Source organism: Equus asinus, chromosome 25 (assembly GCF_041296235.1).
Source record: "Equus asinus isolate D_3611 breed Donkey chromosome 25, EquAss-T2T_v2, whole genome shotgun sequence".
Lineage (NCBI taxonomy): Eukaryota > Metazoa > Chordata > Mammalia > Perissodactyla > Equidae > Equus > Equus asinus.
Window position 1 is genome coordinate 30108027 of NC_091814.1, and position 27014 is coordinate 30135040.

Here is a 27014-nt window from a genome sequence, read left to right on the forward strand (position 1 = left end):
GCTTTCTTTCTTAAACAGCTGCTTCTTTTATGGAGCAGAACCCACTCTTTTTAGACATTCTGGAGTAAAATATATGCTATATCAGTTTTCAGTTTTCCTCGGAAAAAAAGTAATTTCTGTTTATTAAAAAAGGCACTAAATGATTATAGGGCAGAGGAGTCAAGAGAAATATCTGGAAAAGAATAAGCTTTGTGTATTTCTTTTTTTTTTTTTTTAAGATTTTATTTTTCCTTTTTTTCTCCCAAAGCCCCCCGGTACATAGTTGTGTATTTTTAGTTGTAAGTCCTTCTGGTTGTGGCATGTGGGGCGCCACCTCAGCATGGCTTGATGAGCGGTGCCATGTCCGTGCTCAGGATTCGAACCAAGAAGCACTGGGCCTCCTGCAGCTGAGCGCCCGAACTTAACCACTCGCCCCAGGGCGGGCCCCGGTATATTTCTTAAGCTCTATTTCAAAAGCAATTTGTACTCTGTTCTGCATAAAAACACCAAAATTTTAATGAAAGTAATTTTTATAATAAAAGTAACTAGCTTACTTTCGTATGGATTAAGAATACACTAAATTAACTAAGAAAGCATGACTTTTGGGAGTTTATAAAATTAATAAACATATGTTGACACTTTCTAAATAAGCGGGCTTGCATTCCACGTCTTTATAGATCCAGGCCTAACTCGCTTGCCTCCCTGCGTCGAGGTCACGCCTTGCAGCCCGCCGAAAGGCTCCGCCCAACACAGTCTGCTGTTCTGCGCCCTGTCACTTGGCGAGTCCAGAGATTGCTGCCTCTGGTGACCAAACTCTAAAAGGCCGCTCGCCCGGGTCTCGGGAATCCCGCGGATCTCCCGGAAAATGACGGCGTCTTGCCCGCGGCGCTGGGCACCTCTCTGTCGCCCCGAGAGCCACTTCTCTTCTTGGTGCTCCTTTGGGATCCTTTTAGGGGCCCTAGTGCTCCTGCTACCCATGTCCTCCGGTAGGAGCCTGGAGAGGGCGTGCGCTCCAGCGCGAACGGGAGCGGGTCGGGGGCAGGCCGACCGGAGCCGAGGGCGGGGGAACTTCGCTCGGTGGGTCGGGCAGGTGGCGCGGGGCTGAGTCGACCCGGGTCGTGCGGAGTGGGTAGTGCGTGGCCAGCCTTCTCCCCGGGTGGCGCTGTGCAGGGATCCCGGCGGTGAGGACCACGAAGCACAGGAGGTGAAGGCTTGGTGGTCGGCACCGAGCGGTGCGGCGGGGTGGGTGAGCCGGTGTTGACCGGGCCAGGCTGTGTCCCTAGCGAAAGCTTGCAGGCTGTTACCGGCACTGAGCCAAGTCGGGATGGGAACGCGGACGCGGTGCTTGCGGTGAGGGCTTGCTCTTGAGTGCCCAGGAGCGTGGGGGAGTTGCTGGGACTCGTGCTGTGCCGGTGGGGAGGGTTTGCCCTACTTCCCTGGGCCGGATGGTGCCGTGTTGAGAAGGGTATTTGTGCCCCGCCTGGCTGGGCTGGGGAAGCCGCGGGCGGTGTTGTCGGGTGTGTGCTCCACGGAAGTGGCCAGCCCAGCGGTGCCGAGTGTGGAGCGAGGAGGCCCGCTGCTCGCTTCGTCAGGGGGCTGGGAAGCCCGTGGTGTGCCTGTACTGCTGGGGTGAGAGCAGGCTCTGGGTGCCTGCGGTTCAGAGAGTTTGGGAGGGGCGCGCCAGGCTTTTGTACCTGACGTTCAGAGGCTCCTTCTTGCCCAAGATCATATTGGTATCGGTTTGCAGGCTGTTGCTTTTTTTCTGCCATATGGTTATCTTCGCGATCCCATCCAGTACAGACAGTATCCAGTTCTGTTACCGAATGGCTTTTTGGCATTGTTTCCTTCTGTTCATTGGGTCGGATCATGTTTGAGGGGACATCCGAAGTAACCTAAAACACATTGGTAGCCAAACTTAGTGAGAAACGGTTATCCTAAGAAATGAACGATAAATAATGTGAATCTGGCTTTCCTCTACAGCTCAAAAACTATGGCTGAAGTCACATCGATTAAGTTTCTTCGGTGTTTCATTGAACCGAAAAAAGTATTTTAAAAATATATGTGCTGAAAAAGACATGCTTATTGTCTAAAAATTACACAATCAAAGGACAGCCGTTTTTAATAGTTTGGTGTATTTCCTCTGTCTTCATATGCACGTGTGTTCCTTTGCCCAAGTTATTTTCAGGATTCTGTTAAATATACAATTTGTATGCTGCATTCTTTCCTTAGCAACGTTCATTCCACAAAGATTTGCCTTCCCTGTGCCGGGTCCTGTGCTGGTCCTGAGGGTACCCTGCTCAGCAATAACAAACCATTCCTGTTTTCATGATCTTTATTGTCTGTCTGCACACACACCCAAATATAAGCAGAGACTGTTTTTTCTCACTGTTGGATCCCCAGTGCCAAGCACACAGTAGATAATCAAGAAATATTTGCTAAAATTTATTGGGAGTGGCAGACAGTAATGAAAACATAATACTAATGAACACATTATAACCCAAGAGAAGCGCTCTGGAGGAAAGGAGCCTGAGACTCTGACAGCATTTAGCAAATGAGTGGAGGCGGGGAAGATTTTCCTGCTTATCAAACAGGCCAGCTCTGCCACTTTGGAGCTTCTGCACTTGCTATTCCCTCAGCCTTGCAGCATCGTCCTCCTGCCTCTTGCGTGCTTGTCTTCTTCTTATTCTTCAGACTCAGCTGAGATGTTACCCTACCCCCACCCGCCAGGGACCTCCTCTGCCCACCCTGTCTCAGGTAGACACACACACTCTCCAGCTTAAATCCCCCCTGATGTGTAGTCGCCCTTCCCAAACTCTCTTTTCTGTTTGCTCCCCACTAGAATGCAGAGGTCTTGTCTGTCTTGTCACACTTGTGGTTCCAAATGCCCGTTTTCTTTGCCTCACGATGAAGGAGTTATACACTCCTGTGTAACTAGTAAATATGAGAAAGTTAAACATAGTATTCGGCTGGGGCCAGAGCCCAGGAGAAAATGCCTCCTGCCTCCAGGGGAACGGTCTTCAAAGCAGCATGGGTAGGATGGCCTTTCTGTGGTGCCTGAAAGGCTGAGGCAGGGACCGCTGAGGGCCCGGGAGGCTCTGTCTTCCCATTTTATGTAGAGTCTGCGGGGCTCACAATGCTCCAGTCTCGCTTGTTACTGATCTTTAAAAAGTTCATTTTGTGGTGGGAGGGCAGGAGCAGAACACTGGTGGTAAGGGAGAAACAAAAGGAACTTTTTGAAAAAAGAATAAGTTTTAAATTAGGCTTAAAGCTGGAAGTTGATGGGAACTATGAATACTATTTGGAAGAGAGGAAAACAGATTAATACAAGGAATACAATGCAACATGGAAGTTAACAAAACTACAAATGAAGAAAAGGTAGAAAGGTGAAATCAGGAAAGGTATGAAACAGAGAGAAAGTAGAAATGAGAACTCACTGTGCCGGGCAGGGAAAATGTGGATAAAATACACGTTTCACTTCTGAATCAGCTCCTGAGGAGAAGGTTTTGTGGGCAGACACTTGTGCCTGGGAGGCTTGTCATCTCAGAGGTGGTTGCCAAATGGTATGAGGTCGCAGAAGGGAACATTTGTCAAAATTTGGGACCAGTCTCGTTCCTCCAGAAGTCGTCTGGTTTTTTGGACAAAATCCACAATCTCCTGTTATGGATGGTCTCTTATGCCTATTTTAGGTCTTTTCTTTCTATCCGGTAAAGAAGCCAAGATCAATAAGTGCTTACACAGTAGTTTCTTAGTTTACTTACTCTGCATATTACAACGCAAAGAGAGCAGCCCTTGTCTGGTCAGTTGCTAGGTTACCAGGATCCTGGGAGATAGGCAACAAAAGAAACTACACGGCCAAACCTTTCTCCAGTGAGTAAAGCTTTAAGATGATGATTTTCAATATTAGATTCATTACAGTATGTTCTTCTCCATTGTTCTCTGTTTGACAGCAGTGGTACTTTGAGCACCAAATGTTTTTGAATAGCCGCTATGAAGGACATACTGTGCTAGATGTTATGGCCACATGGATGAATGGAGTCAGCCTGTTAACTATTCAACCCAAAAACATGTGACAGTGACCTGAGAGATCCATGCAGAGGAGCGTCCAGGAGAGGGACTGCTCACTGCGTCTTTGGGGAAGCAGAAAGTGCTTTCTAGAGCTGATGTTGAGGGATTAAGTCTAAGAGGACAAGCATTGAGCAGGAGTTGCTGCTGAGCAGGAAGGAAGGGTGTTCTGAGCAGAGGGAGCAGTGTGAGCAATGGCTCAGAGATAGGACATGGCTCAGGGACTCAGGGACTGCCAGGCTACCCAGTGAGGCAGCACTAGGGCAAAGGAGGCGAGAGCAAGGGAGGACTAGATGACAGAGTGAATAATTGTGAAACCAACAGGATAGTCGGGAATGAACAGTCACCATCGTAAAATTCAGACATCATGTTATTACCTGTCCTTTTAGGGCACCTTGAGCCCTTCTGTTTGACTTAGCACAATGCAGACCATTTCTTGAGGACCAACTTGTAGACAGAGTGTGTTGCTGTAAGTGTGCGAGGGTTCCAGATGAGAGACAGTGAGGGGAAGCAGTGGTCATAGTGGAACCAGGCTCCCTGGCTAGACTCCTGGGTCTGCTGCCTACTGAGAAAGTTTCTTGGGAAAGTTAATTCACCTTCCTGCGGCTCAGTTTGCTCATCTTAAAGATGGGGAAGTGGTACCCAGCTCATAGGATGACTATGAAGACTAAGCTAGTTGGCTAAAAACTTTTTGCTATTTGTGGAGAAGAGTTTTAAGATTTGTATTTGCCCTTTAAGTAATCTAGCATTTGGGCAAGGGAGTCTTTATAGCAGTTTGTGTTTTTAAAAGACCTCTTTTCCCTTTGGATTTTTGTTTGTTTTTATTTTAGCTCAAAGGAGGAGGCCAGAAAAAAAATTCTTTCAGGATCTGAATATCAGCTGTTTTCCTAGTTCACTCAAACTTGTGGCCTCCCATATTTTGTGCCTTTTTGATCTGTCTGCTAATCTCAGGAGGTGACTTGATTATAGAAGCTTTTGAGAATCCTCCCTGGGTTTAAGGAGTTCTTTACGTGTGGCCCATAGTTTGGTCTTTGACCAAGGAGTGAAAGGGCTCTGAGGAGGATCGCTGGCAACCTGAGGCAGTTTTATTTTAAAGGGCAAGTGTGTAATAGTCTCTCCAGAGTGGAAAAGCAGTTCAGAAACAGAACTAGTGACACAGGCACCCTCAGGTAGCGAAGGATGGAGGGGAGCCTCAGGAGTCACGTCAGTCCTAGTGTGCTTTGTCTCAGGTAACTCTTGTGTCCCTCATTTTTCATTTCCTCAATTTCCACATAGTTCCTCTTTTTTTTTTTCCTTCTAATGAGAAACTTCTCCCTAAAGTTTACATTTCAAAGAATGGCTCTTAGGTCTTAGAAAAAAGCGTGTAGTAGAAAATTAATATTACAAAAGCAGAGAAAATATCCAAATTTTCTGCAGACTTTTTTATTTCTCTGTTATCAGAAATCTAGTGTAATTACTATTTAAATTTTCCTTCATTTTAGAATAATTCTGTTCCAGTGTGCTGATTTCTTTAATATCTCTAAGCATTTTGAGATGAATAGGGGAGGTTTAGGGGATGGCCTCTCTAAATTTGGTAGGGTCTTCTGAAAATAAGGTAAAAGGGCTTTATAATTAAAGATCTACTGCTGTCCAGGGGCCATGAATTCTTTGGATGAGGGTCTATGATGTATCTCTGGTTACATGAAGTTCACATATAACAATGCATATGTGTATAAGCTGATTTTAGGTTGAAATTTCCTTACGTTTGAACACGTTCTAAAAGTTCCCATGGTTTAGGTCTTTTGTTGTTTTTCTTTTTTGCTGAGGAAGATTCACCCTGAGCTCACATCCATGTCAAGCTTGCTCTGTTATTTTAGTATGTGGGCCATCAGCACAGCATGGCCACTGACAGAGCAGTGGTCCTCAAGAAGGTGATAGTCTCCTAGGGAGTATAAAAATAAAGAATTACAATATGAAGAGAGCTATGGAAGGAGCTAGTTGGGGCAGCAAGTGAGGGTTCCACATGAGAGACCGTGATGGGAAGCAGTGGTGGTAGTGGAACCAGGATGCCTGGCTAGACTCCTGGGTCTGCTGCCTACTGAGAATGTGTTCTTGGGTGAGATACTTCACGTTACCGTGCCTCAGTATGTTCATCTTAAGGAGGGGAAGTGGTACCCAACTCAGACGATGATTATGAAGATTAAGTGAGTTTAAAAGTACTTAAAATAATGGTCAACACAAGGAAGGTCGTATATCTACAATTATTGCTGTCATGACTATCATTGTTGTAAGAACCAAGTACTGGAATCCTTCATTATGATATTTTAGGGAAAAACATTAATCCACAAAATTTGGACCTCACCTTTGATAATGTTAAAATACTATTTCTAATAATGACAGTAATGAAGAATGAGTTCCTAATGAAAAAATAAACTAAGCATAATTATTTTGACATGAAAGGAATAAAAAATTCTGATAAAGGGATTTGTCTATACCTGAACCACTGACATAAAATTGAAGACAGGCATAAAAACAGCAAAGAAAAATGATGATTTGCAGACAACTCTGAAACAGGTTGGCTGAACAGTAAAGATTTGAATTTGGATGTAAGAGTGTGTAGAAGTGATTGATACCAGTGCTCATTCAGCTCTCGTGCTGGGTCCTAGTAGAGCAGTGATGAATGAGACGTGGTCCTCATGACGACAGTCTCATGGGGCGTATGAACAATAAAGAATTACAATATGAAAAGAGCTATGGAAGGAGTTAGTTGGGGCAGCAGGAGGACACTTAACCCGGTTTTTTGATTGAGAGATGCCAAGAGCTTCAAGGAAGAAGCGGCATCTAAGATGAAACTGGAGGATGAGTGGGTGGGAGGAATGGCAGGGTCTCTGGTCAGAGCTGAAGTAAAGTGATGCATGGAGCCTACAGTGCTCATGTAATTTAACAATGTAATGGGCGCCGCGTGGAATTGAACACGGCTTGAGAATAGTGTGCAAGAGTGAGCAGCGTCTTGATAGAGACAGATTTTAAAAGTCTGTTAGCCATGTGAAGGGGCTTAGACACATCTTGAGGGCAACGGGTGCCATTGACAGGCATCTGATGTGGAAGAGCATTGGTCACTCTCTCATATCAATATTGTTCTAGTTGCACTGTGAGGAATTGCTGAAGTAGAAATGATGTTATTCTAGGCAGAAAAAAATCCCCCCCAAAAAACTACCAAGAAGTAAAAACTTTGTCTAAAAGCATAGCAATATAGCAGCTTTACTGAGGGATCTATTGGATGAAGAGCTCAAACAGCTACCTCAGGGAACTTCTGGGGGAATGCATGATCCATTGATCAGCCAAGGAAGATTAAATTATCTAATGTCCAAAAAATCAAATTTGTTTTCATATAAGGCTATCAAAGTAGTTCATTTTGATATTGAGGTGGCGTCTGTTCACTTAGAAAATGACCAGTTCATTGACACGAAAACTGTGGAAGGATGTCTTATATTTTGAAGGTCTTCAGTCCGTATTTATTTTGATGTGTGAAATCACCAACGCTTATTTAACCATCGCCTCTACCCATAGCATTTCTTGAGCCCCCCTGGGTAGAGAGTGTAGTAGAAAAAGAAGGCATGTGATCCCTGAGCTCTAGGAACTCGCCCTCTGAGAGGAGGCAGAGCCTGCAGTGCCAAGTGCTCATGAGTTTGTGTTTCAGACTGTGGAGGGTAATCTCAGCAGCGTGGTATATACTATAGAGACTTCTTCGAGGACAGGTGAGTTTTGGACTGAATTTAGAAAAAACTGGGGAAGGATGCATACCTATAAATATATTTTAAAACCAAAAGCATTGATGTTGCCTCTTCAATTTACTGTTGAGTGAAAGTTCACCTCATTCCCCAACAAACAAAAGCTAAAAGGATGTTATTAAAAATGACCAAGACACATTGTCCACCGCTACGACGAGTTGGGTAAAAGCACGGACAGTCATTTAACATCTCGCCAAGAACTTTTGCATTTCTTCTGTACTGCTTACCTGCTGCCAGGCCACAGGCCCTGTCTGACAAACGAGGTAACATGCTTTATTTTCATGTTCTTACTCTCTTTTTTCTAGACGCCTGTGGTGATCCACCAAGATACCAATCCATGAAGCTGAAGGGTGTCGCTCAACCCCGTTATAGGCCTGGGGCCATAATAGAATACGAGTGTCGTCTAGGCTACAAGCTCAAGAGACCTCCTCTTCCCACCTCTGCCCGCTGTCAGGCTGATAACACATGGACACCTCTCCAGGAGGCTTGTAGAAGTAAGTCAACAAAACATTTTTGGGTTTTTCTTAATTACTCTGGAGATATTCACACATTTTATGGCACATGTTCCACTACTGCTGGTTTTCTCATGTGAATGTAGGTTTTAGATAGCAAGGTATTTTTTAGGGCTTTGAAAATCTCCAGGGCGTCTTTTGCTCGGCAGCTGGTTGCCTAGGTAAATGTGAATCTTAAGTTTGGCCCTATCATACTTAAAGAAAGTAAACAATATTCCCACAAATTCCAAAGAACAATGTAGAGTTTTGATTTTGATTCAACTCTGTTTTGAAAGTTGTATAAAACAACGAATTTGAAAATTGTCTTTCAGGAAAATCATGTCCACATCCAGTAGAGCCGGTAGATGGCGCAGTACAGTATGTAAATGGGACTGTGGAGCTTGGTTCACAGGTTCACTATGTTTGTAATGAGGGGTAAGTTACTCCTGAGAGGAAATAAGGTGAAACTTATGACGTTCATTTTTGTCGTGCTTCTCTTCTTAAGAGTTCCCATGAAGTTGATTCCATTTTGCTTTCTGTGTGACAAGTTGCACTTGTAGCCAGACAACTCTTGGGCTTTAATGGAGGCTGCAAAGATGTGTAATATATAGGAAGAAATTTAAATTGAAGGGAAGCAAAACTGAATGCTGCTGTTATACTAAGAAGCCTATCCCAACAGAGTGCACCCTATTTAAAACGGCCAGCTCTCAGAGTTGAAGTAGTCTTCTGGAAATGGGAGGTAGAATTGCCATCCAAAGAGACTCTTACGCTGACTGAGGTAACGCTGGAAGGGGCCAGCAGACCAACATTGACCCGGTCAGCCTGGACCATAATGTTGATCAAGGTGTCTTAGTTGGAAAACCTTATCTTTGAGACTGCTGCGAAGGAATGAAGCATCTCAAACAGAGGTCCTGAGCACTTAATAATAGCCTTTGTTCGATGGGGCTCTTTTAATAGTATGTATTGGGAATACTGGGCATCTCTGAAAGATGTGCATTTACAGGGTAAATGTAATACACTGTAGAAATGCAACTGATTTTTTAATACCAACTTTGTATCACGCTACTTTGCTGAACTGGTTATTCTAATTTTTTGTGTTAGTGGGTGCATGTAATCTTTAGAGTTTTCTACATCTGAGAACCTATCATCTGCAAACAATGATAATTTTACTGCTTCCTTTCCCATTTGGTTGCCTTTTATTTATTTATTTTGTCTTTCCGGATAGCTCTGTCTAGAACTTGCAGTACTATGTTGACTAGAAATGGTCAAAGCAGGCATCCTTGCGTTGTTCCTCATCTTAGAGGAAAAGATTTCAGCTTTTCACCATTGAATAGGATGTTTGTTGTGGGTTTTTCATGGATGGCACTTATTATCTTGAAGTAGGTTCCTTCTGTTCCTCATCTGTTGAGTATTTTTATCGTGAAAGGATATTGAATCTTGTCAAATGCTTTGTTTGCAGCAATTGAGATAATCATATGGGGTTTTTTCCCCCTCTATTCTGTTGATGTGGCGTTAATTGAATGATTTTCATACGTTGAGGATGTTTCCATTCCAGGAATAACTCCCAGCGCTCATGGTGTATAATCCTTTTAATATGCTGCAAAACTGTTTGCTAGTATTTCGTTGAGGATTTTTACCTTAACGTTCATCAGGGATATTGGTCCGTAGCTTTCTTTTCTTGTAGTGTCTTTGTCGAGCTTTGGTATCAAGGTAATACTGGTCTGATAGAATGAGTTTTGAAGAATTTCCTCCTTGGAATTTTTGGAACAATTTGGTAAGGATTGGTATTAGTTTTTCTTAAGTGTATGGGAGAATTCAGCAGTGTAACTGTGAAGTCCAGGGCTTTTCTTTATTGGGAGATTTTTGATTACTGATTCAATCCCCTTGGTAGTTACAGGTCTGTTCAGCTTATCTATTTCTTTGTGATTTAGTCTTGGTAGGTTTTGTGTTTCTAAGAAATTGTCCATATATCTAGGTTATCCAATTTGTTGTCATAAGCTTTTCCATAGTACTCTCATAATATTTTTTATTTCTGTAGAATCGATAGTAATGTCCCCACTGAAATTCTGATATCCGTCCTTTTTCTCTATTTTCTTAGTCCATCTACCTACAAGCTTGTCAGTTTGGTTGAACTTTTCGAGGAACCAACTTTTGGTTTCCTTGATTTTCTCTAATATTTTTTATTCTCTGTTTTGTTTATCTCAGCTCTACTCTTTATTATGTGCTTGTTTTTCTAGCTTTGGGTTTGGTTCTTCTTTTTCTAGTTCCGTAAGTTGGAAAGTTAAGTTGCTGATTTCCGATCTCTCCATTTTTTTAATGTCACCGTTTATAGCTATACATTTCCGCCTTGGCACTGCTTTTGCTGCCTCCCGTAAGTTCTTCTATGTTAGGTTTTCATTTTCGTTTATCTCAAAGTATTTTGTACTTTTCCTTGTGACTTCTTCTTGGATCCAGTGGTCGTTTAAAAGTGTGTTGTTTAATTTTCAAAATTTTGTCACTTTTACAGTTTTCTTTTTGATATTAATTCCTGACTTCATTTGACTGTGGTTAGAGAAGCTGCTTTGTACAACATCTATCTTTTTAAATCTATTGGTTAACGATATTAATTTGTAGACTACATAATTACGTTATCATGTATTATTTATCATGTGATTAATTGTACTATTAATAATATTACTTTCTTTTATTAATTTGTGGCCTAACATATGGTCTATCTCGGAAAATCTCCCATGTACACTTGAGAAGACTGTATATTTTCTTGTTGGGTCAACTGCTCTCTATATGTGCGTGACATCTAGCTGGTTTATCATGTTGTTCAAGTCCTCCGTTTCCTTACATGGCTTCTGTCTCCTTGTTCTATTCCTTGTTGTGAATGGGGTATTGAAATCACCAACTACTCTTGTAGAAATGCCTCTATTAAATAGTAATGTGTATTTGTCCCTTCGATTCTGTCAGTTTTTGCTTCATATATTTTGACAGGCTGTCCTTAGGTGCATAAATGTTTATAATTGTTATATCTTCTTGCAGTTTTGAGCCCTTCTTAATATATAAGGGCCTTCTTTGTCTCTTGTAACCTTTTTTGATTTAGAGTCCATTTTGTCTGATTTCAGTATAGCCACCTCTGCTTTCTCTGGTTACTCTCTTCACGGAATAGCTGTTTCCATCCTTTCCTTTACAACTTGTTTTTGTCTTTGGAGCCCAGGTGAGTCTCTTCTAGACTGCGTATAGCTGAGTCATGTGTTTTTACCCGTTCTGCCAAGCTCTGTCTTTTGATTGGAGAGTTCAGTCCATTTACATTCAATGTCATGACTGACAAAGAGGGACTGACTTCTGTCATTGTGCTATTTCTTTTTTATGTGCCTCATGGCTTTTTTTGTCCCTCATTTCCTGTCACACTGCTTTCTTTTGTGTTTAGTTGATTTTTCTAGTGAACTGTTTAAATTCTTTTCTCATCTTCTTTGGTGTGTATTCTGTGTCTGTCTTCTTGGTGGTTACCATACGGGTTGCATTTCACATCTTGTAGTTATAACCCTCCAATTTGAGTTTATACCAACTTAACTTCAATAAATTCTAAGAACTGCTCCTCTACAGATCCGTCCCCACCCGTTTTGGATTTTGATGTGATGCTAGCCTCTACACCTAAAAATTTTAATAGTGGCTTCTACACTAGTAATCTCTTTATTTTCTTTACAAATATTAGTCTCTTAAATCAGATAGAGTACAAAAATTGCAGTTATACATCATGCTCACAATAATACTAGCTTTCATAATTACCCATATATTTACCATCGGTGACATCTTTATTTATCCAAATGGCTTAGAGCTACTGTTGAGTCCGTTCGTTTCACCGTGCAGGACTCCCTTGAACATGTATTGCAGGTGAGGGCTAGCGGTCATGAACGCCCTCAGCTTTTGCATATCTGGGAATAACTTCATTTCTCCTTCCCTTTGGAAGGACACTTTTGCTCGATAGAGGACTTTGGGTGACACTTTCTTTCTTTTAGCTCTTTAGGTATATTGGTCAACTGTCTTAGGGGTTCTGAGTTTCTGAGGAGAAGCCTTCAGATGATGTTATTGAAAATCCCTTGGATGTGATGATTCACTTTTTGGTTGCAGCTTTCAAGATTGTCTCTTTGTCTTTGAATTGGAAAAGTTTGCTTGTTCTAGGGCCTAGTTTGGGTCTCCTTGAGTTCATCTTACTTGGAGTTTGCTGAGCTTTTTGGATATTTGTCTCCGTGTCTTTCAGCAAAGTTTCGGAGTTGTCAGCCATTATTTCGTCAACTGTTCTCTCTGCCCCTTTCTTTCTATTTTCTCCTCCTCAGAATCCCACGGTGTTTATTTTGGTCTGCTTGTTGTTGTCCATGTCCCTTGTGCTCTCTGCTTTTCTTCAGTCCTTTCTGTTCCTCAAACGCAGTAATTTCCATTCGCCTATTTGCAAGTTCAACATTTCTTTCTTCTGCTTCCCCAAATCTGGCTTTAATTCCTGTAGTGAACTTTTGATTGCAGTAACTGTACTTTTCAACTCCAGAATTTACTTTTGGCTTCCCTTAGTTTTTCTGTCTCCTAAAGGATATTTCCATTTTGTTCACACATTGTTTTCTTGACTCTCTCCATTTCTTCTGTTGGTTCTTTGAGCATCTTTAAGACAGTTTTTCTTTTTTCTCTCAGGTTTTACTGAGACCCCAAGGCCTTGGGTCTCAATCAGGAGACCATCCTGCATGCAAAGCAGGAGCCTTTGGAAAGGCCTTATTTGACCTTCATTCTGGGGCACAGGTGGTTCTTGTGGCCGTATGTTGTGACAGTGGACAGCACAGGGGTATAGGCGAGCATAATACTTGCGGATCATCCTGTGGCAGTTGTATTTCTGAGTGAGCTGGCAGAGGGAAGGCTTGATGATGCCACCCCACAGGTGAAGCACCAGGTACACTGTGGACTCTGAATATTGTGGTCTTCGAGACCATGCCTGTCCTTTGGCTGTTTGCCGATGAAAATCAGACACTGTTGTTGACTTAGGATGCCCTTCTCGTCTTGGATTTTGGTTTTGTCATTCTCAATGATGTCACCGGGCTCGACCTCAAGAGGAATGGTCTTGCCTGTGAGCTCTTCATAAAGATGTGCCTCTCTGCATCTGCTGCTCACACACTCATTGAAGAAAGAGAATGTGTGGTAATGGAAAGCACCATTTTGATACCAAGAGCACAAGAACAAGACAGTTCCTTTAAAGTCTTTCTTTAGTAAATCCACCATGAGGCCTTTTCAGGGACAGTTTCTGCTGATTTATTTTTTCTTGTGAATGTGCCATACTTCCTGTTCCTTTGTATGCCTTGTGAAGTTTCTGTTGAACTGGACATTTGAATCTAATAATGTGGTCACTCTGGGAATCAGATTATCCCCTTTTCCTGAAGCTTGATGATTTATGTTATTGCTTTTTGAGTTATTTTTTTATTGTTGTCCGGTGTCTCTGTGCTGAGGATCAACCTGATGTGTAATGCTCTTCTCAGGTCTTTTTTGCTCCTTTCCATGGGTGTGCGTAGTCACTTTCTAATTTTCCCCGCATATGCAGTTGTTTCTGAATGTTCTCGTTTTTAATGCTTGGCTTCTGAAGGGGGAAAAAGTGAAAAATGAAGGGTACAGCAAAGGGCACTGGATCTTTAAATCCCTTGTAAGTCACTTCAGCTAGCATGGAAGGAGCTTCCAAAAGTGTGGGTAGATGTGAGAGCATTCGCTTCCCACCACTTTGTCTGCTTCTCTGTGATCAGAAGCAGTAAGCAGTGATAAGACCACAGATCCCCGATAACTGCAGGACAGAGTTCTTTTTGCCCAACCTGGATCCTGCAGGCTGGTTGTAAGCTGCTATCAGAACACATGCACAGTTACGGGCTGGGGTAGGGACTGGGTAGCTGCCACAGTGCTGGGAGCTGAAATTGACCTAAAGTAAGCCTAATTCACTCTCTAAGTCTTCCTCTGGAAATGGCAAGCCATCAAATACTCCAGTGTTGCCAAATAGTTACATCAGGCAGATTCTACCAGTACAATTGTTGTCTAGGTGGGAGAGAGATTCCTGGTGCTTCCTTCTCAGCCATCATCCCAGAATCTACTAATATATTCAAATATGGAAGCACTGCGGGAGCCATGGGGGAAATGTCAGCTAGAAGCATTTTCAGGCAGCTTCACTTCCTATTTTTGAACTTTATCAAGTAAAAAATCTTGGAACGTCCTTTGGGGCCGTCCCGATGGCCCAGCGGTAAGTACGCACGTTGCGCTTCAGCAGCCTGGCGCTTGCTGGTTCACATCCCGGTTGCAGACATGGCACCGCGTGGCAACCCATGCTGTGGTAGACGTCCCACATAACAAGTAGAGGAAGATGGGCATGGATGTTAGCTCAGGGCCACTCTTGCTCAGAAGAAAGAAGATTGGCAGATGTTAGTTCAGGGCTAATCTTCCTATAAAAAAAAATCTTGGAATATCGAGTTAATACTTATAGAGAGAGGCTCTGCTAGGCACTTTGAGGAATACCAAAAGTTTAAGACAGAGACTCTTCTCAAAGAAGTTGTAGCCTTCTGGAAAAACACAATATATCTAGAGAGGTGTCAAAGCCAAATAGTAAATGAGAAGTACCAAATAGACAGAATTGCTCATGATTACTACAATGAGAGTCCGGAAGGAGGAGAGGGAGCTGTGAATTTAAGTCACCAGAGAAGATTTCATCCAGGAGAATTCCTGACCTGTTCCTAGAAAGACATTCTGATCTAAAGCAGGTGAAGAGGAGCCAAAACCTACATGGCCCTCACTGTGTGCCAGATGCTAACTCATCTCAGCCTCAGAACAGCCCCATGAGGTAGGTGCTATATCCGCTCTTCATCGATGAGGAAGCTGAGCCAGAGAAACATTAAGGGACTCGCCCAAGCTCCAATACAAGTCCCTCATGGAGCTGGGACTGGCATCCAGGCAGCAAGCTCCAGGGCCTGTTCTCTCTCCTCAGTCACTGTCCTTCCTGAGCAGAATGGCATGAGTGAGGACGTAGAAATGTGCGTGTGATGTGATTGCCAGAGAGAGAAAAGAGGCCAGACCGACGGGTATGACATATTTATTTAGACATTTTTGCTCTTGGCCAATGCGTGTTCAAATGCAGAAACGCTTTAGTCAAATTGCAGATTTTATTAGCAGTTTGTTATATTAGAAACTTTTTCTCAAACTGCAGTAGTGCAGAAAAACAACCATATAAACATTTTCTTCATTATTATTTGCATCTTGTTGACTGGTAAAGAACACTGTAACTTTTTCTTTTTTCTTTTAGTTATAACTTAATTGGAACTAAAATTCTGTATTGTGAACTTGATGGAGAAAATGTGAATTGGAGTGACAATCCCCCACTATGTCAAGGTAACTTAACTGTGTTCTCTCTGTAGAATTTTGACCAGCAGTTCTCACACTTTTTGCCCCGAGAACCCCTTACTTTTTTAAATTAACAAAGACCCCAATGAGCTTAGCTTTATGTGACTTATATCCTGACATTCATTATATTGGAATTAAAACTGAGACTTTTTAAATAATTGTTTATTTTAAGAACAGCAAGGTCAATACATGGTAACATATTCACCATGTTTTTGTGAAAAATCAATTTTCCAAAAGAAATAGTGAGAATAGTGGCATTGTTTTACGTTATCGCAAATGTCTTCCATATATTTCTTAAAAAATGACATCTAGGGGCTGGCCCCGTGGCCGAGTGGTTAAGTTCGCGCGCTCCGCTGCAGGCGGCCCAGTGTTTCGTTGGTTCGAATCCTGGGCGCGGACGTGGCACTGCTCATCAGACCACGCTGAGGCAGCGTCCCACATGCCACAACTAGAAGGACCCACAACGAAGAATATACAACTATGTACCGGGGGGCTTTGGGGAGAAAAAGGAAAAAAATAAAATCTTTAAAAAAAAAAAAATGACATCTAGATTCTGTCTGTTGTGTTATCACACGCAATTTGTACCCTCTGGAAAAGTTCACCATACACTCATAAGGATGAAAGTGAAAAAAGACTATAGTATCTTGGTATTGTAAACTACCGATTTAGCAAATGTATCTGTTTATAAATTAGAAAGTCTGTATCAAGTAGCACTGAGTTTTATTTTTGATCACAAGTATATTTTCTCATTAAATTGTCAGCTTCTCTTATGATGAGAACAAAATGTAGCATGGCCTTACACATAAATGTACCACAGAATTGTCACAGCAAATGTTACTGGACAGGAAGAAGACTACTGATGACATTAAGCATAATCTTACAATATTTTGTGATACTACTTTTAATGAGAAGCATTAATATAGTTTATATAAGGAAAATGAAGTTATTAGGGTTTTTATACAAGACCAGAAAATCAAACCTATGAATTTGTCTTTAAACCTCTTTTTATTCTTTTTTTTTTTTTTTTTTTACTTATTTCTATTTCCTTTTTTTTTTCTAGGACATCTTGGTCCTCCCGATGAATCACAACCACCTAAAGACATGTAAACTTCAGGTATTATTTTGGTTACTAATAACCCTGCATTGTGAGACCCTAGACTTCTACATGGAAATATCATACTTCAATATTCTGCAGTTAGAAAAGTAACAATGTGTCACAAATCAGTGATAATTGGCATTTGTAGTTATGTTAATAGTGAGGAAACCATGACAAATGAAATCACTCATATGTGTAAACACATGCAAATCATACATTTCTTAAGAGGTGCCCCAAATTAGCATTCCTAGATAGGCCAGGTAATTTTCTCAAATGCTATGGTTATATGTTAGTTAAAATATATAAAACACAACTTGCTTTCCATGTGATAGTGTTATTTTGTGATGGCAACTTTCAGGGAAATTTTCTTTCTATCCATACCTTGTATACACAAGCCTTAAAATACTACAAGTTGGGTTAGTTTTTTTCTCTAACAGGCTAGTGTAGCACACTTTAATGTAGGCTCACATAGTTCACACAATTTGTTTTAAAGAAAATAATGAAATATAGTTGTGACAGTTAAATGAAATACAAAGATGTCTTGATAAGTACATGAAGAAAAATATTTATTACAGTTATTTACATTAGACGAGGTTAGTAAGGTTAATCTTTTTATAAAATGCACTGTAGGCGTCTTACATTTGCCCTCTGAACACTGTGGTCAAACTGTCATTGTGCCAGTAACTCCAGTGCCATCTTAAGATGTGAAACACTTGACCATTTTTTCTGAAATGGAAAGCGCAGAGTTAAACAGGACATTTTATGCTTTGACTTATGGAAATTTAATAGAAGTAATGGCAGTTTAGAAGCAGTGGTACTACTGACAAACATTGCTGTGAAGTAAGGTTTTGTGGTAGTATTTATTGCTCTCTGCATAGTTAGGACATGGTCACTTAAGTGCATGTCTGTTTCTATGCACAGTTTTTATCCTTGTGCCTGATGTTTCATTTACATTCTCAGAATTTCCTGGCTAATTTGCACTATGTCTTAACCTTTTTGTCAGGGTGGAGAATAGGAGGGGTCGATGATAAGATAAAGTATTATTTGTGAAGACTCTGCCAATAGCATCTGTGTGATCTATTAATGGAACTTTTTATTAATGACTTATTCCACAGACTCACTTTTGGGGAAAAAAGTATAAATTAACTTCCTAACAATATCATAAGAAATTATAGAATGAGTACTGAACTAAACTGACTAGTTTTAAAACAATTTTCCTCTAATCTAGTGAATTCTGATTGTTCTGGTAACCTTTACTAAATAACCTGGTGTGGTGGCTACAGCACAAAACAACGAAAAGTGAGGGTCCTGTGACGAGTCTCACAAGTTGGACCTGAACCTGGAATCTGATTAGAAGGGTTCTGTGATCAAAATGACCGGGATGCTCCAGCAGTCACCCTAAAACTAGATGGATAGACTTTTTCTTTGCTGTAGTTTTTAGGTGATGGGACCAGAATGAAAATGCAGCTGCTATCTGGAGGCCCAGATGTGCTCAATTATCTTTAAACTGTCTTCGTTTTTTCTCAGATGGACTAAACATTGCTCTGATGCTCCCAAACTTTGATAGTACTTGAATCAAAATATTACTGTGAAGAAGTGCACTATTTTCTTAATGACTTTTCAGTTTCCATAGTTTTTATTCCTTCCAATAAGTAAACCAGTCTAGAAACCTGAGCTTTTATGTGATATACTACCTCGTATAGATGACTATATATTCTTTTATATTCTATATGTCCACTTAGTAACAAACCGTAAATAATCACATATTTTTTCAATTTCCTTTGTTCAATTATTGGTGGTTTTTTCTACCATTCCTGTTCTAAACATAATATTCCTGATGGCTTTTGTTTGGACATATACTCCAGTAGAGTAATGTCCCCTCATCCTTTCATCAAACTACATAGCTTTCTCTACCTTCTAGCAGCTGAGAATCAAAAGTGAGGAAATAATTGCATAATAATTATGCATAATGTTTTCATTTTAAGTACAGGGAGAAAAAAATGTCCTTTTACAGAAACCAAAATACATTTTACTTAGTTTTGTAAATGTATTCAATGTCAACTTGTAAATAACTCTGTAAAAGTATTTATATATTTCCCTTAACCAGAATATTATTAGCATATGAAAGAGAAACCAACAAAAAAATCCTCAGATTTTGAAAAATTATTCCTCATACTGCCTTAAACGCTTTGACCCCATCCACCTTCTGTCTTTGAATGAAATGAATTGGAAGTGTTCTTCTACTTGTGCTAAAATATGTGTCTACATAGCTGGGAAGAGAGGGAGATGTGTATCCCACCACTTACAATATGAGGTGCTACCCTAGGTTACAATCAAGAGTTTGGAGTGATGTCAGCAACATGGTGGAGTTAGCTATTCCCTTCATCTCTCTTCCTTTGAACTACAATTAAGTGGACATTCATTGACCAATAGAGGATACCCACACAGCACAACAGAGTGCCTGAGAGACCCACGCAGCTATATATCTGAAAGTGGATGGACTAGACCTCTGGGATGTAGTGGAGATAGGTGAGCACTCCTCAGCCCTTCCATGGCAGCCCTGTGTGCACACATGAATGCTTTCCCAGCTGGGAGCACACATAGTGCCACTGTCATCCTGCGAGTGGGAACTCACCTTGGCATTACTGTAAGAAGAGGCAGAGGCAGCCCTGAGCACTCACACCAACATTTTCCCAGCTGGCAGGAGAGCCCACCATGCCACTGAAATCTCAATGAATGGCCCAGGCTTGGACCCCATGAAGAAGTCCCACCCACCAAGCACTGCAGCTGGTGTGACCTTAAGAAGAAGCAGTGGCAGATCTACATGCATGTGTGAGTGCTTTCTTGGTGGGCAGGAGCACCCATAGTACTGCTGCAGCCCCAGAAGTGGGAACACACCTCAGTGCAAATGTAAGAAGTGGCCCCAGCCCTGAGCCTGTGCATGAATGCTTTCCCAGCTAGTAGGACCACCCACCATATCCCACAACTTCCAGCAGACAGGGTGGGATCAGAAATTCAGCTCCTGCCTCCCCTCAGTGGTAGCAGATGGAGCTGTGAACTGATACTATCACAAATGCACCAGCAAAGCATTAGTTCATCAAACACCATAAGAAACTACAGCAACAATTCAGAGCAGAAAGAAAATGACAAGTCCCCAGAATCCAACCCTGAAGTCACAGGAATTCATAATCTAAATTGTAGTGAATTCAAAATAGCTGTCATAATGAAACTCAACAAGTTACAAGAAAACTCAGAAAGACAGTTCAATGAGCTCAGGAATAAAATTAATGAGAAGAAGGAATACTTCACCAAGAGATTGAAACTATTAAAAAAAAAGTTAAAACTATTTAAAAACTATTAAATATAAATTCTGGATATGAGGAACACAAAGAGATAAAAATAATCTAGAATCCTTAAAATATAGAGCTGACATTGTGAAGGAAAGAATTAGTGATTTAGAGGATAGAAATATAGAAATGCTTCAGGTGGAGGAGGAGAGAGAGCTAAGATTTCAAATAAATAAAGCAATTCTTTGAGAAATATCTGACTTAATTAGGACAAGCAATATAAGGATTATAGGTATTCCAGAGGGAGAAGAAGGGGGAAAAGGAGCAGAGAGTTGTTCAAAGAAATAAAAGCTGAGAACTTCCTAAACCTGGGGAAGGAACTGGACTTACAAGTACATGAAGACGATAGAACTCCTAAATACGTCAATGATAAAAGACCTTCAAGGCATATAATAGTAAAACTGGCAAAAGTGAATGACAAAAAAAATATATATTAAGGGCAGCAAGGCAGAAGAACATAACCTAAAAAGGATCCCCTATCAGGCTTTCAGCAGATTTCTCAGCAGAAATCTCACAGGCTAGGAGAGAATGGAAAGATATATTCAAAATACTGAAAGACAAAAACTTTCAGCCAAGAATACTCTATCCAGTGAAACTATCCTTCAGATACAAAAGAGGAGTAAAAGCTTTCCCACATAGACAAAAGTTGAGGGAGTCCATCACCACTAGACCTCCCCTATAAGAAATGATCAAGGATGCCCTCATTCCTGACACAAAAAGGCAAAGGTATACAAAGCTTTGAGCAAAGGGATAAATAGACAGACAAATCAGAAAACTGTGGCTCTCTTTCAGAACAGAGTAGCAAATACTTAATTATAACTTAAAGGATAAAGGGAAAGAAAGCATCAAAAGTAACTAAAAACACTTCAACGTAGTCACAAACTCACAACACAAAACAGAATAATTTGTGACAACAATAACTCAGAAGGGGAAGAGAAAAGGGCTGGAACCTGCTTAGGCTAATGGAGGTAAAAGAGTATCAGAAAACGGTCTATTTCATCTATGAGATCTTTTATACAAACCTCACAGTAACCAGTAAAGAAAAAAATCAGAGCAGAGCCACAATATGTAAAAAATGACAAAACCACCACAGAAAACCACCAAAATGAAATGGCAGTCAGAAATATAAAGGAAGAGAAACAATGGAAATATAGAACAACCGGAAAACAAGAGCTAAAATGGCAGTCTTAAGCCTTCATATATCAATAATTACTCTAAATGTAAATGGAATGAATTCTCCTTTCAAAAGACATAGAGTAGCTGGATGGATTAAAAAACAAAACCCAACAATATGCTCCCTCCAGGAAACACAGCTCTAAATACAAACATAGGCTCAGAGTGAAGGGATGGAATATGATACTCCAAGCAAATGGCAAACAAAAGAAGGCAGGTGTTGCCATACTTATATTAGACAAAGCAGACTTCAAGATGAAAAAGCCAATGACAGACAAAGAGGGACAGTATATAATGATAAAAGGGACTTTCCACCAAGAGGACATAACACTTAGGAATATATATGCACCTAATACAGGAGCACCAAAGTATGTAAAGCAATTGTTAACACACCTAAGGGAGAAAGTAACAGCAACACAATAATAGTAGGGCACCTTAACACCCCACTTACATCAATGGGTAGATCAGACAGAAAGTCAACAAGGAAATAGTGGATTTAAGTGAAACACTTGATCAGATGGACTTAATAGATGTTTAGAGAGCATTCCATCATAAAACAGCAGAATACACATTCTTCTCAAGTGCCCATGGAACATTCTCAAAGATAGACCATATACTGGGAAAGAGGCAAGCCTCAATAAATTTAAGAAGATTGAAATCATATCAACCTCCTTTTTTCTGACCACGATGCTATGAAACTAGAAAACTACAAGAAAAAAGCTGGGAAAGCAACAAATATGTGGAGACTAAACAACATGCTACTGAACAACCATTGGATCAATGAAGAAATCAAAGGAGAAATTAAAAAGCACCTGGAGACAAATGAAAATAAGAAGACAACATACCACCTCTTATGGGATGCATTAAAAGCAGCTAAAAGAGGGAAATTTATAGCAATACAGGCCCACCTCAACAAACAAAAAAATCTCAAATAAGTAATCTTAAACTACACCTAACAGAACTAGAAAAAGAACAAACAAAGCTCAAAGTCAGCAGAAGGATGGAAATAATAAAGATCAGAGCATAAGTAAATGAAATAGAGGCTACAAAAACAGTAGATATGATCAAGGAAACTAAGAGTTGGTTCTTTGAGAAGATAAACAAAATTGACAGACCCTTAGTGAGATTCAAAGAAAAAAAGAGAGAAGCCTCAAATAAATAAAATTAGAAATGAAAGAGGAGAAATTATAATGGACACCACAGAAATACAGAGGATTATAAAAGAAATCTATGAAAAACTATATGTCAATAAATTGGAAAATTTAGAAGAAATGGATAAATTCTTAGACTCATACAACCTCCCAAAACTGAATCAAGAAGAAATAGAGAATCTGAATAGACCAATCACAAGTAAAGAGATTAAAACAGGGATCAAAAACCTCCCAAAAAATAAAAGTCCAGGACCAGATGGCTTTTCTGGAGAATTCTACCAAACATTTGACAAAGATTTAATACCTATCTTTCTCAAACTATTCCAAAACATTGAAGAAGATGGAACACTTGTTAAACAATTCTATGAGGCCAGCATTACCCTGATACCAAAACCAGGCAAGGACAGCACAAAGAAGGAAAATTATAAGCCAATATTGCTGATGAACACAGAAGCAAAAATCCTCAACAAAATACTGGCAAACTGAATATAGTAATACATTAAAACCAGACACCATGATCAAGTGGGATTTATACTAGGGGTGTGGGGGTGGTTCAGCATCCACAAATCAAGCAATGTGATACACCACATTAACAAAATGAGGAATAAAAGCCACATGATCATCATTCATCTCAATAGATGCAGAGAAAACATTTGACAGATCCAACATCCATTTATAATAAAAAAAAACTCTGAATAAAATGGGTATAGAAAGAAAGTACCTCAACATAATAAAGGCCATATATGACAAACCCACAGCCAGCATAATACTTAACAGTGAAAAACTGAAAGCCATCCCTCTGAGAACAGGAACAAAACAAGGGTGCCCACTCTTGCCACTGCTATACAATATAGTCCTGAAGGTTTTGGCCAGAGCAATTAGGCAAGAAAAAGAAATAAAAGGAATCCAAATTGGAAAGGAAGAAATGAAACTCTTGCTGTTTGCAGATGACATGATTCTATACAGAGAAAACCCTAAAGAATCCACCAGAAAACTTTTAGAAATAATCAACTACAGCAAAGTTGCAGGGTACAAAATCAACTTACAAAAATCAGTTCCATTTCCATATAGTAATAACAAACTAGCTGAAAGAGACATCAAGAATACAATCCCATTTACAATCACAACAAAAAGAAAAAAATATCTAGGAATAAATTTAACCAAAGAGGTGAAAGACCTATACACTGAAAACAATAAGACATTATTGAAAGAAACTGAAGGAGATATAAAGAAATGGAAAGATATTCCATGCTCATGAATTGGAAGAATAAACATCGTTAAAATGTCCATATTGCCTAAATCAATCTACAGATTCAGTGCAAACCCAATCAGAATCCCAATGACATTCTTCATGGAAATAGAACAAAGAATCCTAAAATTTATATGGAACAATAAAAGACCTCAATTAGCCAAAGCAATCCTGAGAAAAAAGAACAAAGCTGGAGCATCACTATCCCTGGCTTCAAAATATGCTACAATGCATCAATAATCAAAATAGCATGACAGTGGCACAAAAAAGGACACAGATCAATGGAACAGAATTGAAAGCCCAGAAATAAAACCACACAAATAGCCAAGAACATACCAAGAGAAAGGAAAGTTTCTTCAATAAACGGTGTTGCGAAAACTGGACAGTCACATGCAAAAGAATGAAAGTAGACGATTGTCTTGTACCATACATAAAAATTAACTCAAAATAGATTAAAGACTTGAATGTAAGACCTGAAACTGTAAAACTCCTAGAAGACAATATAGGCAATACACTCGTTGACATTGGTCTTAGCAGCATTTTTTCAAATACCATGTCTACTCAGGCAAAGGAAACAAAAGAAAAAATTAAGAAATAGGACTGCCTCAGACTGAAAAGCTTCTGCAAGGCAAAGGAACCCATGAAAAAATGAAAAGATAGACCACCAACTGGGAGAAATCATATATCCAACAAGGGATTAATTTCCAAAATATATAAAGAACTCACACAACTCAACAACAAAAAACCAAACAATTCGAACAAAAAATAGGCAGAGGATATGAACAGATGTTTTCCCCAAGAATATATACAGATGGCCAACAGGCACATGGAAAGATGTTCAACATCTCTAATTATTAGGGAAATGCAAATCAAAACTACAATGAGATATCACCTTATGTGTATCAGAATGGCTATAACTACCAAGACAAAATTTACAAATGTTGGAGAGGTTGTGAAGAAAAGGAAACCCTCATCCACTGCTGGTGGGAATGCAAACTGGTGCAGCCACTATGGAAAACAGGATGGAGAGTTCTCAAAAGATTAAAAATAGAAATCCCATACAATCCAGCTATCCCACTACTGGATATTTATCCAAAGAACTGAAATCAACAATCCAAAGATATATATGCACCCCTAGGTTCATTGCAGTATTATTCACAATAGCCAAGACATGGAAGCAACCCAAGTGCCCTTCTACAGATGAATGGATAAAGAAGGTGTGGTATATATACACAATGAAATACTATTCAGCCATGAAAAAAGACAGAATCATCCCATTTGCAACAACATGGATGGGCCTTGAGGGTATGACGTTAAGTGAAATAAGCCACACAGAGATAAATACTGCATGATTTCACACATGTGTGGAAGATAAACAATCACATGGATAAAGAGAACAGATTAGTGGTTACCAGAGGGGAAGGGGGCTGGGGGGCGGTGAAAGGGGTAAGGGACACATAGGTATGCTGACAGATAAAAATTAGACTCCTGGTGGTGAGCACGATGCAGTCTATACAGAAACTGATAAACAATAATGTACACCTGAAATTACACAATGTTATAAACCATTATGATCTCAATAAAATAATTGAAAATAAATCTTAAAAAATAAAAAAAGAATTACGGAACAGATTCTGCAAAGGCCAACAGGAAGGGCAACTTCTTGGTAAAAGCCAAGCAGTGTCTTTGATCGCAGGGGCAAAGGGAAAGACAGAACATACCAACTAGAGTGACAGTCTGGGCCCACCAGCCCTGTGTGTCTGCCTGGGCTCTTTGCATTTCCTTTGAGGCTAAAGCCAAACGGGAAAGTTGTTTTCACACTGTCGTGAGCTTCAAGGTGTCTGTAAAGATTTGAAGTTAATTAAATGAATGCTGACGTTAATATAAAATAACTGTAATTAGTAATTCAGTTTCAGATTTTTACCATTTTCAAATAGCTTTGTTTCATCAAATATTTCTCTAAGTTTATATTAATGCTTAATTATCTTTCTCATAGAAAGATAGTCCAATAGACTTCTGTTTTAAAGAAAAGGATTCCACTACTACAGAAAAAAAAATATATTGACTTTGAAAACTAGAAAAATATGGTCTTGGAGAAATACTGATACGCCTAATTATTATGTCACTCACCACAGTATTCCTTAAAAATCGCCATATTGCAAGAATAGTGCTGTGACAGTGGTGGTTCATAATGATGGGTCCCCCACAAAGAGAAACAAAGTACCCGAAAGTAACCTGGTTGGCTCTTACATTGGTAGGCATCCCTGAAGTGTCTGCTGTGGCAAGCATAACTGACTGGTCCAAATTTAGTTTTAGTCTATTAGAGTCAATTTACTAAGGCAGGGACCAGAATCACATTTTCCAGTGCAACAGTCAATAGCCACGTGGGGCTACTGAGGACTTCAGAAGTAGCCGGTTCCGAGGAAGGTGTGCTGGAGGTGCAAAATACACTCCAGATTTCAAAGACTTAGTACAAAAAAATGTAAAAATAAATGCCAAATCTTAATATTTTGACTGTATTGGGCTAAGTGAAGTATATTAAAATTAATTTTTCCTGTTTTTTTAAATACTTTTTTAAATGTGGCTTCTAGAAAACTTAAAATTACCTATGTGATTGGCATTATATTTCTCTGGACAGCACTGGACCAGAATAACAGATTTTAGAAAGATAACTGTTGTTACAGTAAAAGAGTGACAGAAACTTCAGTTATTTAGGAGAATCTCTTACTGGAGCACAGGATTTCCTTGACAGTCAGGGGTAAATGAGGCGTCATTGAACTTGAACACTGTGGGAATGGTTACATTTTTAAAAGTTCCATCTTAGAGCCAGATTTAAAATTGTGATATTAGGAAAACAGTCTTTCCCATTGGCCCTAAATTAAAATGAGGAAATATTTAATAGTACTTTATACATTACGGCTCTATTGCTTATTTTGGAGAGAATAAAAAATACAGGGATAGAAGAAATGTTTCCACAGTGAGACTAGTTGACCATTTTTAAATTAAAAGAATCATTTTTCATAGTTCAGGGGCTCTTAATGCTATAAATACAGGGGTTTTTTAATTATCCATTTTCTAAATGGGCTTCTGGAATTGAATTTCTGTACTAAATTCTAGTTATCTCTGATGCTATCTTTTTACCTTGCCTTATAGGGAAACAGAGGAGAGTGCCGCATACAGCACTTACCAGAATAAGTCAACCACACCAGTAAAGCAGACACATTAAACAGTCTTGACAAACCAGTGCCTCAGTTTATCTTTTGGTTCTCTTGAATTCTCTTGATCTATGGTAAATTCATGT

General features: G+C 39.9%; 1 protein-coding gene and 1 pseudogene across 1 annotated transcript; one reads left to right on the plus strand and one right to left on the minus strand.

Moving 5' to 3' along the window:
• The first annotated feature begins 688 nt into the window (after positions 1-688).
• On the plus strand, positions 689-26953 carry LOC106842724 (membrane cofactor protein-like). Its single transcript, XM_014859419.3, has 6 exons — positions 689-965; positions 8117-8305; positions 8635-8737; positions 15600-15685; positions 16758-16811; positions 26867-26953. The coding sequence occupies exons 1-5, from the start codon at positions 845-847 to the stop codon at positions 16802-16804; spliced, it is 546 nt and encodes a 181-aa protein (XP_014714905.1). The 5' UTR covers positions 689-844; the 3' UTR covers positions 16805-16811; positions 26867-26953.
• On the minus strand, positions 8744-15593 carry LOC139042084 (ubiquitin-ribosomal protein eL40 fusion protein-like; annotated as a pseudogene).
• Positions 26954-27014: the final 61 nt, after the last annotated feature.